Below are 16386 nucleotides of genomic sequence, written 5' to 3'. Positions count from 1 at the left end.
GTTGACATTTCAGAAGTGAAGTTATTCATACATCTCTTTTAAGAAGTTAATGGTGTCAGTTTGAAACTTCCCTAAATTAGGTACAGTTAATGCCAGGGATAAAGGAGAAAGATGTTTTTAATTTTATAAATGCTATTAAGCCTCTGGAAATACTCAGGGATATTCTATCCATGGTTTACCATAAACTTTACATGCTAGCATTTCTTTGTAGTTAAATCTTAATTTGTGATGTTTTAAAGGAGGGTTTAATTGGTATCACTTTACACCGAGTGATAACAATTGCACTGCAATTTAATAAAGCTACATGGTTTATTTTCATGTAATTGCACATTAATGTTATTTAATCCATGCAGTTATATACCTAAACCACAGATTCCACAACTTAACTGGTAATGGGTAGTTACGTGGATCAGGAATTTTAACAACATAAGGTTACTTAGCAGTTTCTGTTCTTTATGTTAGAAGTCATGATATGGTTACTTGCCATGAGCCCATTACAGTGTAATGGATGCCATATAAAAGTATCATAATAATTGTATGAATGTCAAAATGTCACAAAACTCACAAAAACTCCAATGCCAGACTAATTACTAATTATTTTTTAATGTGGAAGTGAATAAGCTAATTCCTCAATGTTGATTTCTATGACTTGACATCTCTATTTTAATTTAGAAAAACTTAGTAAGAATAAATTTGACTTAACAATAGTAAGATATATATTATTAGAGAAAATCGCAGTTTGGGGAGGAAAGCATTACAATAGGATATGGTCGAGTGTTTTCCTTATTCTCCAGGAGACTTCCCAGTTACAATCTGTATTCGATATCTGTTGAATGGATTAACAAATGAATCACTGAATGAAGGCATAAATGAATGAATGAATGAATGCTAAAATGACTTTTTAAAGCCATGAAATCTGTGAAAATGGCATTGTTATTCCAAGGGCTTGAATATACACCCTGTATTCCCAAGACTTCGCACTGGTCAGCTGACAACACAGTATATAACATTAATCTCTCCGCATGTCAGGAAGCCAGACACATCCTGTTAGAGATACAAAGGCTTAAGCAGCCTGAGGAAGTCTGGGGCAGGGTAATTTCGTGTCCCTCTCTGGCTGCTGATCTGTCCCTCTGAAATGGCTTGTACTTACCATTCCACAGAGACACAGAGGTCCCAGAGGATTTGTAAGGGTGAGTTTGGGGCCCCTGGGTTCCCAGAAGTTGTTGGAACCTAGCCCCTCTGCAGGTTGAGCATCAGCTAAGGACCCCAAGGAAGCCTCAGCTCCACATCGGGATCCCTTGACAATGGCAGGTGTAATGTCCCGGGCCTGGTTGGCAGCAAGGGAGCATGGAGGGGATGAGAAAGTACGCTGAGCATAGGAATAGGGACCTTGGTGATGAGACCAGGGTGTGGGCAATCAAAGAAGGCTTCTGTTAAGGCCATCCCTGGGTGACACGGTGGACCTAATATACTTGTCTACTGACTTAGGGTCCTTTTCTGACTTGGGCTTATTTTCTTCCCTTGAGTCTCAGGAAGGCCATGAAATTCAAGTATTTTTCATTCTCCAGCTGTCTTGGGACCAATGTCCTTTCTAAGACCTTTGCATATCCCCTGAGATAGAGGATTATGCTTCCCCCACCCCCACCCCCAGCCTGAATTAGAGACCACCGATGTCCCAGGTCCTCTAAGAATCTATAGGGCTGGGTTGCAAAGTAGAATTCTGGAGAACAATGGTTGTAGACTTGCAAGGTGGTCTCTTATTCGTTATCCCACTTTATAGTGCCTTTTACCCCTTCCGGTCTAGAGATAAGAAGCTTATCAGCAGTCTGAGCCCTACAGCTTGCCTTCACCTCAGGGAATGATAAAAGTCAATGGTGACCATCTACACAGAGAAAAAAGTGTTTAGGGATAGCGGCATGAAATTCAAGCCAATACTTTAAATTTTATCTTGGATCTTCATCGTGTTAATGAAAGGCACATTGGACAGAAAGAAGCATGCAAAGTTGGGGCGCCTGGGTGGCTCAGTGGGTTAAGCCTCTGCCTTCGGCCAGGTCATGATCTCAGGGTCCTGGGATCGAGCCCCGCATTGGGCTCTCTGCTCAGCAGGGAGCCTGCTTCCCCCTCTCTCTCTGCCTGCCTCCCTGCCGACTTGTGATCTCTCTCTCTCTCTCAAATAAATAAATTAAAAAAAAAAAAAAGAAGCATGCAAAGTTATTTGCTCTATCCAGTAGCCAGTCTGCGTGATCTAAATGATTTAAAGAACTCGAAGTTTTATCATTGCTACTTAAGCAGACTCTCCCTGACCTTCAGGTACCCCCTCGTCCTAGATGCAGGAGAGTCTCGTCATATTGCTGGTGCTGGGATAGGACAGCTCTACTCTAAGGGCGGGAGGCTCTGTACGTCCCAGTGTGACCAGGGAACAGAAGCCAAGAGTCATGGAATGTGAACTGGAGTGGGCTGTCCTGTCACAAGGCTTGGCTATTCTGTAATACATGTGAACTTTTCAAGGCCACCTGGGGACCGTTGGAAGCATTAAAGTAGTAATTTCAAAATATTATCATCCTCAAGAGAGTATTTTCATGGTTCTACATAGTAAAGCCAGTGACTATTTCAAGTCATTTTCTTAAAATCTCACCATTGGTATTTGCACATTTACTTATAAAGTGCTATGTCTTTCTGTAATGAGAAGGGTATGGATTTTTAGATGGGTTGAGAGTACTCATAATGATTCCTCCAGTGACTGATAAGAATGGCCAAGAGTGTGTTGGAAGTCCAGTAGAGTCCAGTAGAGAGGAACTGAATCTAAGTGTGCTGAAACATTTAATAGTACAGGTTCTGGGGCAAGTTTCTGATTCCTTGTGAGCCTCAGTTTCAGAATCTCCTTCATGGGGTTCTTTTGAGCATTGAAAGCCAAAAAAAAAAAAAAATCAGATAGAAAGTTCTTGGTAAATGACAGCTTTAGCATAGCTCTGGTTATTATTAAATAGGTTTATACATGCCATGGATTGGGTCATGGCCAAGAAAACAAACAACTACAGACAGTGACGGAGGGGATTTAGACACCATTATAAAGGAATTTCAGTATATTTGCCATTGATCCAAACTCATACTGAAACAGAGTGTGGCCCCATTCATACGTAATGTGTTCATTTAATTGCCCCCCAAAAATATCTAAGATCAAGTTTTACCTTTATTTTAATGGAATGAAATTGCATTTTTGAAATGAAAGAATAAAATGATAATGGGCAACAGTGAACAGGCGAAGGCTGCTGAAGAGCTCAGAGGATAATGACAGGAGTGTGCAGAGGGCCACAATTCTTGCCGGCAGGGAACCACACAGGTAGACCAGCAGCCCTGGGGGATGGGCTCCTGCCAGTTCAGTTCCTACTGACCTAGAGAAATTGTCAATGAACTTGTGTCTAAATTCACCACAAAAGCTACACTTTCTAACACATCGCTGTGTGTTGTAGAAAGGCCGTCTTCCCTGGGAGACTCTTGGCAAGGAGGTGAAATTGCCCATCTGGTGGACTGTATTTGAGACTTGAATCAAGAGACTGGGTTATGGAGCGCCTGGGTGGCTCAGTGGGTTAAGCCGCTGCCTTCGGCTCAGGTCATGATCTCAGGGTCCTGGGATTGAGCCCCACATCGGGCTCTCTGCTCAGCAGGGAGCCTGCTTCCTCCTCTCTCTCTCTGCCTGCCTCTCTGCCAGCTTGTGATCTCTCTCTGTCAGATAAATAAATAAAATCTTAAAAAAAAAAAAAAAAGAGACTGGGTTATAAGAAAGTAAAAGAGGATACTTTCTATCTCCTTTGATTTGATCTCTTTGAAAGCTTTTCCAGCCATTTGACTAAGGCCATTGTCCTTTCCCCACTGAACCCTCCCAGTACCCCCATTTGAGTGACAAAGGAAAGGATACTTCTCACCTGGTTTCTGGAAGATCTCAATGCCTCCTGTCTGTCTAATTATATACTCACATTCCTTTTTAATCATATTGCTTAACATAATCCATGACCTGGGTATCCTGTTTATATTATTTTCTCTTTCTGCAATCCATATTTCCTTTTGCTACAGCCTGTTCTTATTTTTTGTTCTTATTCAACTTTATTGCATCTGGAATTGGGATGTTAATTAGAATGAGTTTTCTCCTGACTACAGAGAATTCATGTTTTCATACTGTCTAGATAGAGTGTTAATATGCTGACCAGGAACAAATAATGGGAACTCTCTTCTGAACTTTGCCTATTCTTCTCCTTTTTAAGTATAATTTTTCCATCAGAGGGGCCTGTTTTTGTGGGTTTCTGTCCACATATTGCAGTCATTATACAAGGCACTCGATCTTTGGTGACAAGAAGTCCCATAACTCAGAAGAATTCAAAAGATATCATCTTGTACATATCTTTAAATTATGTGATGGCTTCATGCAATCACGCATACACTGAAAATATGGCTATAGTTATAACATTGTAAAATATGTTTTTCATATAGTTCTTTATTCGAAAGATAAATAAATAACATTGCCATCCCATGTACACGGAATGCCTTAATTTTTAATCTGTAACACAATTCCTGAAATTTCAGGGTAGAAAAATATCAATGTTTAAATGTGTTTCATCTTCTTTTGAAAATTCATGTTGCCTGATTCAAATAACTAAATGGAAAGCAAAGCCAACTACAGAGTTCATTAGAAAAAAATGATTAAAAAAAAAGAGAAATGATAAACTTCCTCTGTTTTCAGAAGTTAAGACATGGCATGTAATGATGATTTCTTTCAAAAGAGTTTAAATAGCATCAACATTATCTCCAATTTCTTTTGAGAAGACCTTCAGAAGTAGGTATTTTTCAGATTCTTTTGTCTCTACATGAACGAGGGTTGATAGCTTGAGACTATAATGTATTACTGTGCAAAGCTTCGGTCTGTTACATAAATCATCTTAACACTCAGCAAGAATTGTCCAACAGTGCCATTGATGTGCTCAAGCCAATGATCCTGCAAACAATTTTTTTGTCTTTCTTCACATGTTAGACAATAGCAATAAATCATCTTCATTTAAAAACACATAATGTACTAATTTTTCAAGCAACAGTTATCAAAATGCAATTTTTTTGGTAGAATGTACATTTATTTTATTTGTGTTCATTAATTTTTGTACCCTATGTTAAGTAAAAGGCAATGAGTACCTCACCTACCATAGGAGCATTTGTTATGTACCTACTATGTGTAAGCCATCCTGCAAAGTATGATTTGAGATGCAAAGAACTGTAAGATGTAGCTTGTTATAAAGGAAGTGAATTAGAGGATATATAAAAACTTGGGCTCCCAATAAAGTGCATGTTTGAGGTGTCAAGTGTAAACGGAAGTGGAATTACTTGAAGCTGGGATGATGAAGGGATTGTTACAAGCAGATTTACCCCGATAACAGGGCCTGAATATTAGACCCTTCTGCTGAAATGCAATATATGATCAAGGGAGGAGGATCACAAAACCAGCAAATGAGCAAGCCTGGACAACGTACCAAGGAGGTTCAACAGCAAGGTCATGTCTTCTTCTTCTTCTTCTTTTTTTTAATTTTAATTTTAATTTTGTTTTAAAGATTTTATTTATTTATTTGACAGACAGAGATCATGAGTAGGCAGAGAGGCAGGCAGAGAGAGGGAGGGGGAAGCAGGCTCCCTGCTGAGCAGAGAGCCCGATGTGGGGCTCGATCCCAGGACCCTGGGATCATGACCTGAGCCGAAGGCAGAGGCTTTAACCCACTGAGCCACCCAGGCACCCCAAGGTCAGGTCTTCTAAGAAAACATCAAGGGCAAGAGTGGTCCCACTGACCAAAACAAACGGGGTATTGAACCCAACTCTATTCCCAATGAGACTGGTTTTTACTGGACTGTGTTTATTTCATAATTGAAAACCCAGTGTGTAAAGCCTAAATGAGGCCAGAAAACAGGGTTGACTTGAGGCCACCCTGGTGAATATCTAACATTGACTCTTCTTAAGGCCAGGATTGGTTTATTTATTTATTTGAAAGACAAAGAGAGAGAGAGCGTGTGCACGTACACATGCACATGCACGCAAGGAAAGGAGGAGAGGGAGAGAGAGAATCTTAAGCAGCTCAGGATGAGGCTTCATCCCTCAACCTTGAGATCATGACCTTAGCTGAAATCAAGAGTTGGAGTCACCCAGGCATCCCTCCCAGCTGTATTTTTAGGGGACAGTTTAAAACCAGGCCCTGTGTGCTATTGTCATATGGGCCTTCCCTTTGGCTAAACAAACAAACAAATGCAAACAAACACCCCCAAAACACAAAAAACAAACTTCTAGGAAATAAATAATGTACTTCCCCCACAAGCCACAACCCACACACAAATGATTAGGAAAAGCAGATTGAGGGGCAAGAGCTACTTCTGAAACCCTAGTGGGGTCCCAAAGATGTTCTTCTGGCAACAGGTATCATTCCATATTGAGTGTTAAAAAGGGTGATTAAAACATTTAAATTTCACTATTTAGCATACAATTTTATGTACAAATGCAGCTATATTTTTGTAGTTTTTCAGAGGTTTTCAATTCTCACACTGAAATTGAGTTCTACATGTTTTTGCTTTATTTTATAAAGAATCCAAAAAATATATACGAAAAGAAATCACTCTTAGTCCACCCACTCAGGAAAAAAAAAACCCCACTATTAAAACATGTGAATCTTTCAAGATTCTTATAGTTCATAGTTGCTATTCTGTTTCAGGGTTTTGTTTTAAGTCAGATGATGGAGCTCTGATTTTGAAGATAGAAACGCTATATGTCGATCTCAGCAGATCACTAAGCAGGTATGAGAACCTACTCCCTCTAAGCCCCAGTTTCCAAATCTGTAAAATAGGGATACAATTGTATTCAATTCATTTAAGGTAATCAGGATTAGATGAGATAAATGAGGTAATATAAATAATTTGAATAAATACTGGCCCATACAAGCACTCAATGAATGTTAGTGACATTATCATTTTTTATTATTGTCATTATTCCATCATGTAATTTAATCTGATCATTGAAAATGAATCATGATTAATTTTCCATGCCCATAAATATCATTTACATTCTTGTTCAAATGACTGTGCATTATATCCTGCTGTGCATGTTCTATAATTTACAACTCTTGGTGCCCTATTACTAAACTTGTAGGGTGTTTCTGATTTTTCTGTTATGAACCTCATCGTGATGAATAATCTTATGCATTTTTTTTCTTGGGGTAATGTTCTAGAGTTCTATATTTTTGCTCAAATGGAATCACAGAATGCTCACTCAAGAGAAGACCTTGAAGACTACGCCTCCATTCTACAGATAAGGAAAATCAGGTCCAAAGAGGTTCAATGATTTGCTTGTATTTCGAGAACTCGTTGGGCAGAGAGGACACCCACAGCATAGAATTACAGATTTATTTTTTGTAGATATAATAACTAAATAAAATGCACTGGGTTTTAATATAACATCTTAAAACATTTATGGTCTTTAAGCTTCAATATATTTTCTTTTAGGAAAAAAAAAAAAACCTGTGTTGAATTGATTGTTGCTTATGGTCAACTTCTCTTCACTAAATCATATTCAGGCAGCCAGTATGGACTCGATCATTTAGCACTGGCTAGTTTTATATGTACATATTTTATATGTACGCTTAAAAATACATGTTGTAAGTGTTTATGACCATTCTTATCATTTTTGCCCATTGCAAAGAAATCAGTAAATGTTGGGAATGTAGACTCACATTCTTCATAAAGAAACCAGATCAGTAGAGGAGAAGAACTAAACAGATGGGCTATGCTCTTGGTTTGGTCCTCCCTCAATCAAGGAGGCCAGGAAGAGGAAAGAGGGGCTCCTGTTTCTACTCACCATATTCTTATAGGCAATACCTACTTTTTTGACCTTTAACCGGGAAACAATTATAAATGGATACTTGAATATTTGAGGCGCATCCCGCTTCCTAAGGTCTCTGCTAGGAAGAAAGCTTACACTGATGGGGAGCTGAAGACAGGGACATGGAAGAAGAAAAAAAAAAAGTTGAACACTTGGAGGCCATTCCCTCAGTTTGATGAAGGGTAAACCCCCGTCCTTCAGTTATGCAGAAGCTGGATCCTGGGGAAGAGTAGAGGGAGGATGTCTTATGGGAAGACCTCTTGTACTTTGTCTACCTTCTAGACAATAAGTATCTAGAAGGATATCTATCTTATCTAGAAGGATAAGTATGAAGGGTGGGAGAAAAGTGTACTAGACCTGGACAAGAAAAGTAGTGAGAATTCAGAGGAAAGACAACAGCAGTAGCGGCAAAGAGTCGGAAAAAGCTAGAAAAGACCAGGAGGAAGGAATCATCACTGGGTAAATTAAGGAAGCAGGGACTGCATTGAACACCTCATCTTTGTACAGCTTGTGTGTGTGCTGGAACAAGTATGAAATATGAAACCGAAATTGGAATATGAAATGGCTGCTTTTGTTGGTTAACAGTGGTCAAATATTCGCAATTTCATTTGGTTCAACCTAACATTTTTTAGAATATTCCCACACACGTCACAGTACTGAGCATTTCTCTCAGTCCTACCAAAGTGATTGAGGTTAGTCCGTCAATGTCTTGACCTTAAAGTGCTAAAATCAAATGAAGCCTAGCTGGGCAAGGATGGAATTTGACTTGGGCAGCAGCCAGGCTCTGATATTTACTAGCTTTTTGCTGTTTGGCCAATCACTTTACCTCTGTCATCCTCACAGAACTGTTGTTAAGGATTAAATGAGATAATATATGCAAAGCTTTTGCTTAGTCCCTTGCCAGACACAGGGAACTGCCAACAAACAGCTTTTAATTACTATTGTGTATCTAATTCATTCATTATCTTGGGGAAAGGGGAGGGCTAACATGAACTTCTAGCCAAGCAGAAGCTTCCTACTGACACTTATCGTCGTCTGGACAAACAAGAAGTTCTAGGAAGTCAGTATAAGAAAATAACAGCTCAGGAGTCACATTGCAGACCAGGTTTCCCTGAAGGCAACTTCTGTGTGGGGCTGCCAGCCCTGCCCCAGCCCTGCAGTCCTATTACCCGCCCCCGGCCCCATTCCTCCAAGACCATTCTTCTTTTTGCCTTCAGAGAATAGCAACTCTGGGTAGGTTTAGCTCTTCCTGAAGGAAAGCCTTCTGAAAGGCAAGAAGACCCAGTTTTAGACAGGGAAGACTTCATGATTGGTCTCCAATCGTGACCCTCGCAGCCCTTGTGAGTTTCAGACCAGTCTACTCCATTCGAATGATTTGATGTTAGGACTAAGAAGTCATTTGTTTGACTTTGCTTGCAACAGGGAACATTGATCCCAATGTATCAATAAGCAGCAAGGAATGCATGAAGGATATTTTGCAAGTCAGTCATCCACTAATTTCAAACCATCAGGGTTAGACTCATCCATTTTTATATATAAACTGTGAAATAACACAGAGCAGAGAAAAAAGAAAAAAAAAAACAGGAGAAAGAAAAAAATATGGATGGACATAAAGATTAAACTGAAACCTTGTGTTTCTGGGAAGTCTAGCTAAGTCTCTCCACAACCGAGGAACTGAAACTGCAAAGGGAAACTTGACACTTGTTTAAAGGTGTTTAGGTGGCAGGTGAGGATATGAAGAAGGAGGTCTCAGGAGAGATATGGGTGGGTGGAAAAAACCTCAGCTTTTCCAGGCCTCAGTGTCCTTATGCTAAAAATGGGCAAAATCGTTTCTACTTGACATATTGGCATAATAAAATTTCAGCGTTTATTGAGAACAATCTGTACGTGTCTTGGAAATGGAGTTGGCATAGACAGATGACATCATTCAACAGATCTCTATTCTTAACTTGAAATACCGTACCTATTTTTTAGACATTCTTTAGTGACAGGTTTGCTATGGCAAGTACCAGACCAAAAAAAAATTAAGCATGTTATATATTGCAAAAGTTAACAGGAAGGATCACTGAGCTTTTCATAATTGCTCATACACTGAAGAAAAAAAAATCTACAAAGTACCAATTCAAACAAGCCAATGGGCTGTTTCAAAATGGATCAAATGCAACTGTAGAACCTGGTTAGGTGGTATACCGGAGTCACAGCCCCCCTTCCCAGGGCCAAAATGTCTTGGTGTCACTCGACAGTTGCCCACTGAACAAACCACCCTCCAAATGAAGCTTGATGGTTTTGGAGAATCTGGTTTTTTTTTTGTTTTTGTTTTTGTTTTTGTTTAACCACTAATGCTATTCCACTCAGACCATTTTCATTGTTTTTATCACTGAAATGCATTTCCCTAATGCTTGAAAAAACATACTATTAGACAATTATCATAAAATTCTCAAGCACACTCAGCAACAAACATTCATTTTGTGAAATAAAAAATGAGTCTTATATTCACAAATCTCACAGCTTGGAAATGTATATGATACACAACATTTAACCTGTCAGCTGCCTCATTAGTGTCAATGAGTGGGAACTGGCAATCAGTAGATGGTGTGTTGCACACGTGTTTATGTTTTAAAATGTTCCCAAAATAGCTCTGCGGGAGAGGTTGATATAAAACACTTCCACTGGACAAATGAATTTCAGTTAAATCTTATGGTCTACTTAAAGTTTTTTTGAGGAATCCATGTTTCTCATGTAACTGATCCTTTATAGCTAACAGAGTTAAGAGCCCACTAATAATAATGATGATAATAACAATAATAATAATAAAGTCTGTGTGGATAAAAGTCCTCTAAGTGTCAATCCCACCAATATGTAAATGATCAAGAAAACATACAGAGACTGATGTGTGTTTGACTACCAAGAGCTCTAAGATATATATTTGTATGGCCCCCGTGTTCAGAATCCATACAGCTATTAAGACATTTTTATAAACTGTAAGAAATATGTGAGCTATTTCAAGATATAATTCTGAAAAACAGACTTCCATGTAAGAAGCCAATTTAGGAAGAAAACAACATAAACAATTGTAACTTGTGTGCTCAAGTGAAGCATCTTTTTAATTTTGAGTAATGAAGATGTCAAGCCAAATGCTAGAGTAGTTTAACTTAATTAGGTGGCCTATTTTTCCAGGCATCCTTTCATTTCCCATTGAAAACTCAGCTTGTATGTAAGGCAACAAGAGCAATTTTGTCTGTAATGAATACCTCTGGGACTGCGCAGAGTAATCATTTGAATGTTACACTGAAGACTGGTTTGAGTAACTAGTTTGGGCTTGTTAAGATGCCAGACTTTGTTGGACTAACTAGACGACTCAAAGCATGGTGGCTTTGCCATTTTATTGGGTCAATGGTCAAAAAGTCAAGTTGACTTTTCTCCTGAAATTTCTGCCAAAAGGAACCAATCTAAAAGTAATTGGTCTAATTTATAGTTCAAATTTATGTCATAATCATGGAAATTTTATGGCCCATAGTCAAGAGATTTCCCTCCCCCCCAAAAAACACTCTTTAACATATTATGCTTTCTAGGCCCTTTTTTCATACCTCATTTACACTCTAACCTAGAGAATTTTCTCATTAGAAAAACATGTAATTAAAAATATATAACTTTTAATACATTTGCAGATCTCAAAACATTGTAATTCTAACAGTAGATTAAAGAAATTCATGTACAAAGAGGAACTTGGAGAGTCCTATTGGTTCCACTGCCATTGTATTGCTTATGACAAACAGCAGTACAACAATTCTTGTAGGAATGACTGCCTGTTAGTCTATTATCACATTAATTCTTTGAGTCTTGTATTTGACTCTCTGAGGAGACAGGAGGGCTGGTGCCTTTTGTTAATGTGCTGAGGTATGGGCCCCAGGTGGAGAGAAGCTACTGGAATGAGATGGGCTGGGCCAGGTTTGCTAAATGGCTGCAGCTCGGGACTGAAAATCATCGCAAGCAGAAGACCCAAAGAGTTAAAATGATTTTCAAAAAATGTATGCAGAATATTTTAATCACTTTCTTGTCTCTCAACAAATAATATTGCGTACTTCCAATGCCAGACATTCAAGGCACAGGAGATCCAGGGAGAAACAAGGGTGAGTCCTGTCTTTGAGAGCTTACAATCAGGTGGGCAAGACAAGAAAAGAGGTACCAATTCTAGTATGCTACATGTCACAGAGGGGCAAATATGTACATCAATAACTCCAGCTCCACTGGGAGAGGCCTGGGGTGTGTAAGGAGGGAAGAGACATGGATCATTTGGCATTTGGCAACAGGGCGAGGAGAAACGGAAAGGTGGAAGTGAGGTGAGATGAGAGAAATTAATGACAGACTGTGAGCCTGGAGCTCAGGCAATAATCACGTAGAAGGAAAGAGGAAACAGATTCAAAAGTTATGCCAAAAAGTAGAATCGACACTATTTAAATAATTACAACACTCGCTCAGGGCTGAGTGGTAAGGGAGACTCTCAAAGTCCGTGTCTTGACTGGGTAGGTGGTGTTAAGCTTTATGATCTAATCGGGTTCAATCAGGTAACTTTCTTAAGAATTAAGCTTCTCCATGACCTGACACTAGAAAAATTTTCTGATTTCCCCCATTAGGAGATTATTTCTTGTACCAAAAAGATCAGTCCTTCTCCAACTTTTTCACACAGCACCCCTACTGAGGCATGCATGAGAATATTTCTGCATCTAGAGAAGAGGGGAATGTTGCCAGTGTGGGTGGAAAGCTCAGAATGAACAGGTAGCTATGGAAAATGATATTCTGGACACTTCCACAGAAGAAGAAAGAATGAGAAAAAGTAATGGCACATATTTAAAACTAAACATAAATAAATAACCTTAGTGCCATAGAAAGTTTCAATCAAGAGATTCGGACTCCTGTTTCCTTTGATGTATGTAATTCAAATGAACACTTGTGTCTTGAGTAGAATCACATAGAAGGAACTGAAGGTACCATAATTCCAGGGGTTGGAGAAAGGGGCTAGAGTTTTTTCAGGGAAAGAGAAAGGCCTCATAGCAAGTGAATCTGAGTGGGGTCGGAAGATTCTAGGAAGAGTCAGAGCTAAGCTGGGAAGCCCAATTCCCTCCTGCCTTGTGGTTGTATATTCTGCCATATTGGTCACACAGACAGGACAGGTTAAGAATAAAAGAAGTGAGTTTATGAAGGACTATTGGCTACTCTTCACATCTGGCTTTCCTTTTTTAACATGCTCACATGTTCCCACAAACTATTTAGGACGGAATCTGCAAGCTCATGAAATATCAAGCAAAATGGGCCCGCTTAACCAGGGTCTGGGAACACACTAAGGAAACTTGCATCACATGCTTCAAATTCTATGCAGATTAAAAAAAAAAAAAAAAAGTTAAATGGTGTTTAAATTAAAGTACTGGTTGCGGCATCTGGGTGGTTCAGTCAGTTAAGCGTCCAACTCTTGATTTTGGCTCAGGTCATGATCTCAGGGTTGTGAGACTGGGATCCAGCCTGGGTGTGGAGCCTGCTTAAGATTTGCTCTCTCCCTCTCCCTCTGCCCATCCCTACCCTCTCGCAGAGCTCACACTCTCACTCAAAAGTAAAATAAAATAAAATAAAATAAAATAAAAGTACTGAGCTAGCTAGACCCAGCTCTAGCACACTTAGAGCAAACTATTAGAGGAGAAAAGAGCCAATATTCCAAGAATGGAGGCAGGGAGAAGTGGAAATGTCATGGGTTTTTATTGCATATTTGTCAGGCCTATTATAAGGTAGTATATTCAATTTAAAAACTGCCTATCGATTATAAAATTATATGCAAAAAATTTTAAGGATCTGTATACACTAGCTTAAGAGGTATAGAATGCATGCAGTAGATAGTGCCGAAGAGCCCTTTGGGACTGTCTGAAAGAATATCATTAATTTTTACAGTGTACTTCCATTTCTGGAGCTATTCCAGCATTGGCTTTCTATAAAAATCATTTCAAGTTTAGAATTATGCTATTTGCTTGCAGCAACATCACAGGAGCAGTAGTGTACCATATGTTGCTACTTAGCAACTTAGTCTGTAAGTCCCAAAGCATGTACTGATTTGAAAATTGAACAGGAATTATAATTGTTGAGTGACGCTATGAGGCAAGTTGTCTTGGATTACTAAACTATGCAGATGTTTGATGTTATGTAGGAAAAGGAAGAAAACTATTTTTTTTTTCCCTGTAAGATGACTAAAATCCTATTTATGGTTGCCGAAAGGGGTAAGTTGATTAAAATTCTGTAAAAGAATAGCAGGTAATGAATTTTTGAACACACTTTATTACAGAAAACAAAAGGAATGTTAAGCGTAAAATTTAGCGAAGGCTATTCAACTTATGTAATTTGCAAAGTTTATTCCCCCCAGAGTACATATTATCTTGCATTAGTCTAATTTTTTATAAAATAGCACATTCGAAAAATATTTTCATATGTGCTACATTATTAAAAGATAGTCTGCTTCTGGCACACAAACCTGTCAGATCTTACAAAACCCAAAAAGTATGTGGGGCTCTTTACTCTTTCATAAATCATCACTGGTATTTAAAACATCCTTAGTACTCCTGACTGACATATTAAAAGAAATAATGTTAGTAGTTTGATTTTAGTCTGGGCCTTCACCGTATCCATTGTACTTGAATTTAAAAATCTAAGAAGCCAAGTTGTTATGATGTATATGCTTTGAATTTCCAATCCTTTATCCAAAAGTCTTTAAGACGGACATAATGATTCTCTGAAAGGGACCAGCTGCTTTATAACGGCAATCATTTATTGAGTTTGTGTTTCTACTGTTTCAAACAAATTCAATTAGCCCTTACACTTCAAAACCCTAAAGGCACCAAAGAGATGATACTGGGTTGCTTTAATCTAATAGTAATACTAAACTTGTCAGTACAGTTTGGGGATTGATGGTTAGAAGAAAATTAATAGTAACATTTTTCATTTTTTAATCAAACAGTCCTTTCACAACTACCTCTGGATCTTGGAGGCTACTTAGCCGAATGAATTCAGTGAAGTCAGAATTGTAAATGCAGGGCTCAGCCTTCCAAAGGTATTCTGAAAGTGATCAACTCAGTTGAATGGAAGGAAATGGAGTCCGGATCTTTGAGCTTAATGATGACCTTCTCGTCTGAACAATATCGCGTGGTTTGCAGAATGTCTGCCAGAGAAGGCGGTGATGGTAATGACTTCTAAATGCAAAGTTCTTGGAGAGGCGGGCTTGCCTCTGTTTTGAGTTAAGCACGAGACATTTTGTTCTTAGAGAAATTTCAAAGCTTCACCAAGTGCACCCCTAACATATACATTAGATTAATTCACTAACAACCACCATGAAGAAAAATAGAAGTTTTATTTTTGTTCTCCATTCCCCCACCCATCCCAGTTATCGTATCAAATCTCTCTGGGCGGTTATGCGGGCACTGAAAACTCCCGTCTTAGGGTTTATGCCATAGGTACTGATACATAAAATTTCCAACTGCCATGGTTTTGCTATTCCAGAAAAAAAAAAAAAAAAACGTTCAAATCTACAAAATGCTCCTACGAACTCTCCCTTCGCTTTCACTTATCCATGTGTTTATTTTTCCTTACAACGTCCTTACATATTATGGTATGCTGGCATCTTCGGGCACTTACAATTTTGCTTTAAATGCCCTCACCAGATTAAAGGGTCTGGTCTTAAGTATCTAAAAATAAATAGCCCAGAATTTACTTTTCTAAATGTAACCATTTACATTTTCATTGGACTTTTGTTGTCACTTCTCATGATTAAATACCTTGTCAACCATTCCCAGGAAAATGGATACAAACGTGCTCTCAAAAGGTTTCAATCATATCGCGCATTTTGCCTTGAAAGCTACCCACCCAGTAGATTCTGAAGGCAGCCATATAGTGCTCACCGGCCACGTGATTTTGGTTATAAATGTAACATTGTATTGAAAACTGCCCCAATGGTGGATAATGAAAGCTATTTGTGACATGTGTAGCTTATAATGATTAACTCGTCTATAGTCGGAAGCACAAATAACCCGCACCTGTAAAGACTTTATTTCCTAAAGGTAAAACAACTGTTTAGGAAAGATCATGCTGGCAAAACAGCTGCTTGCCATTCTGGAGAGGAAACAGGGTAGTATCTTTCAACAAATGCCAACTCCGGTGTTTTATCAGCTCTATCTCATTAACTGGAAACAAGGCTTAAATGCTTTGTTTATAAATTATGATTATTCCTGATTGCGGCAGTTACTGATAGTGCTACTCATTTGCAATGCAACTCTTTGAATTTGTTTAATTACAATTTGAAACAAGGCAGAGAAGATTAATTAACCCACCTGGCTGGCTGGCACATAGTCCTGGCTCGGCTCTGCCATGCTCATATACATGTTCTCACCGTCAAACTGCGAATGAAATAATAGTAAACATTCAGCAATCTTGACTGTGTGCATGTTTGTTGTTGCTGT

At 38.8% G+C, this 16386-nt stretch overlaps 1 protein-coding gene across 2 annotated transcripts in view; it reads right to left on the bottom strand.

Annotated features, from left to right (window-relative positions):
• LOC111155427 (thymocyte selection associated high mobility group box) overlaps positions 1–16386 on the bottom strand; it is a 299729-nt gene that overhangs the window by 131682 nt on the left and 151661 nt on the right. For both annotated transcript variants that reach the window (XM_022515581.1, XM_022515582.1), the window contains exon 2: positions 16258–16323. In XM_022515581.1, coding sequence (XP_022371289.1) covers positions 16258–16323 — 66 coding nt within the window. The remainder of the gene's footprint in view (positions 1–16257; positions 16324–16386) is intronic.

This window comes from Enhydra lutris, unplaced genomic scaffold (genome assembly GCF_002288905.1).
Source record: "Enhydra lutris kenyoni isolate GAN:26980312 unplaced genomic scaffold, ASM228890v2 scaffoldscaffold41, whole genome shotgun sequence".
In the NCBI taxonomy this organism is placed as follows: Eukaryota; Metazoa; Chordata; class Mammalia; order Carnivora; family Mustelidae; genus Enhydra; species Enhydra lutris.
Note: the sequence above shows the minus strand (reverse complement) of the source record. Positions and strands in the feature narration are given on the sequence as shown.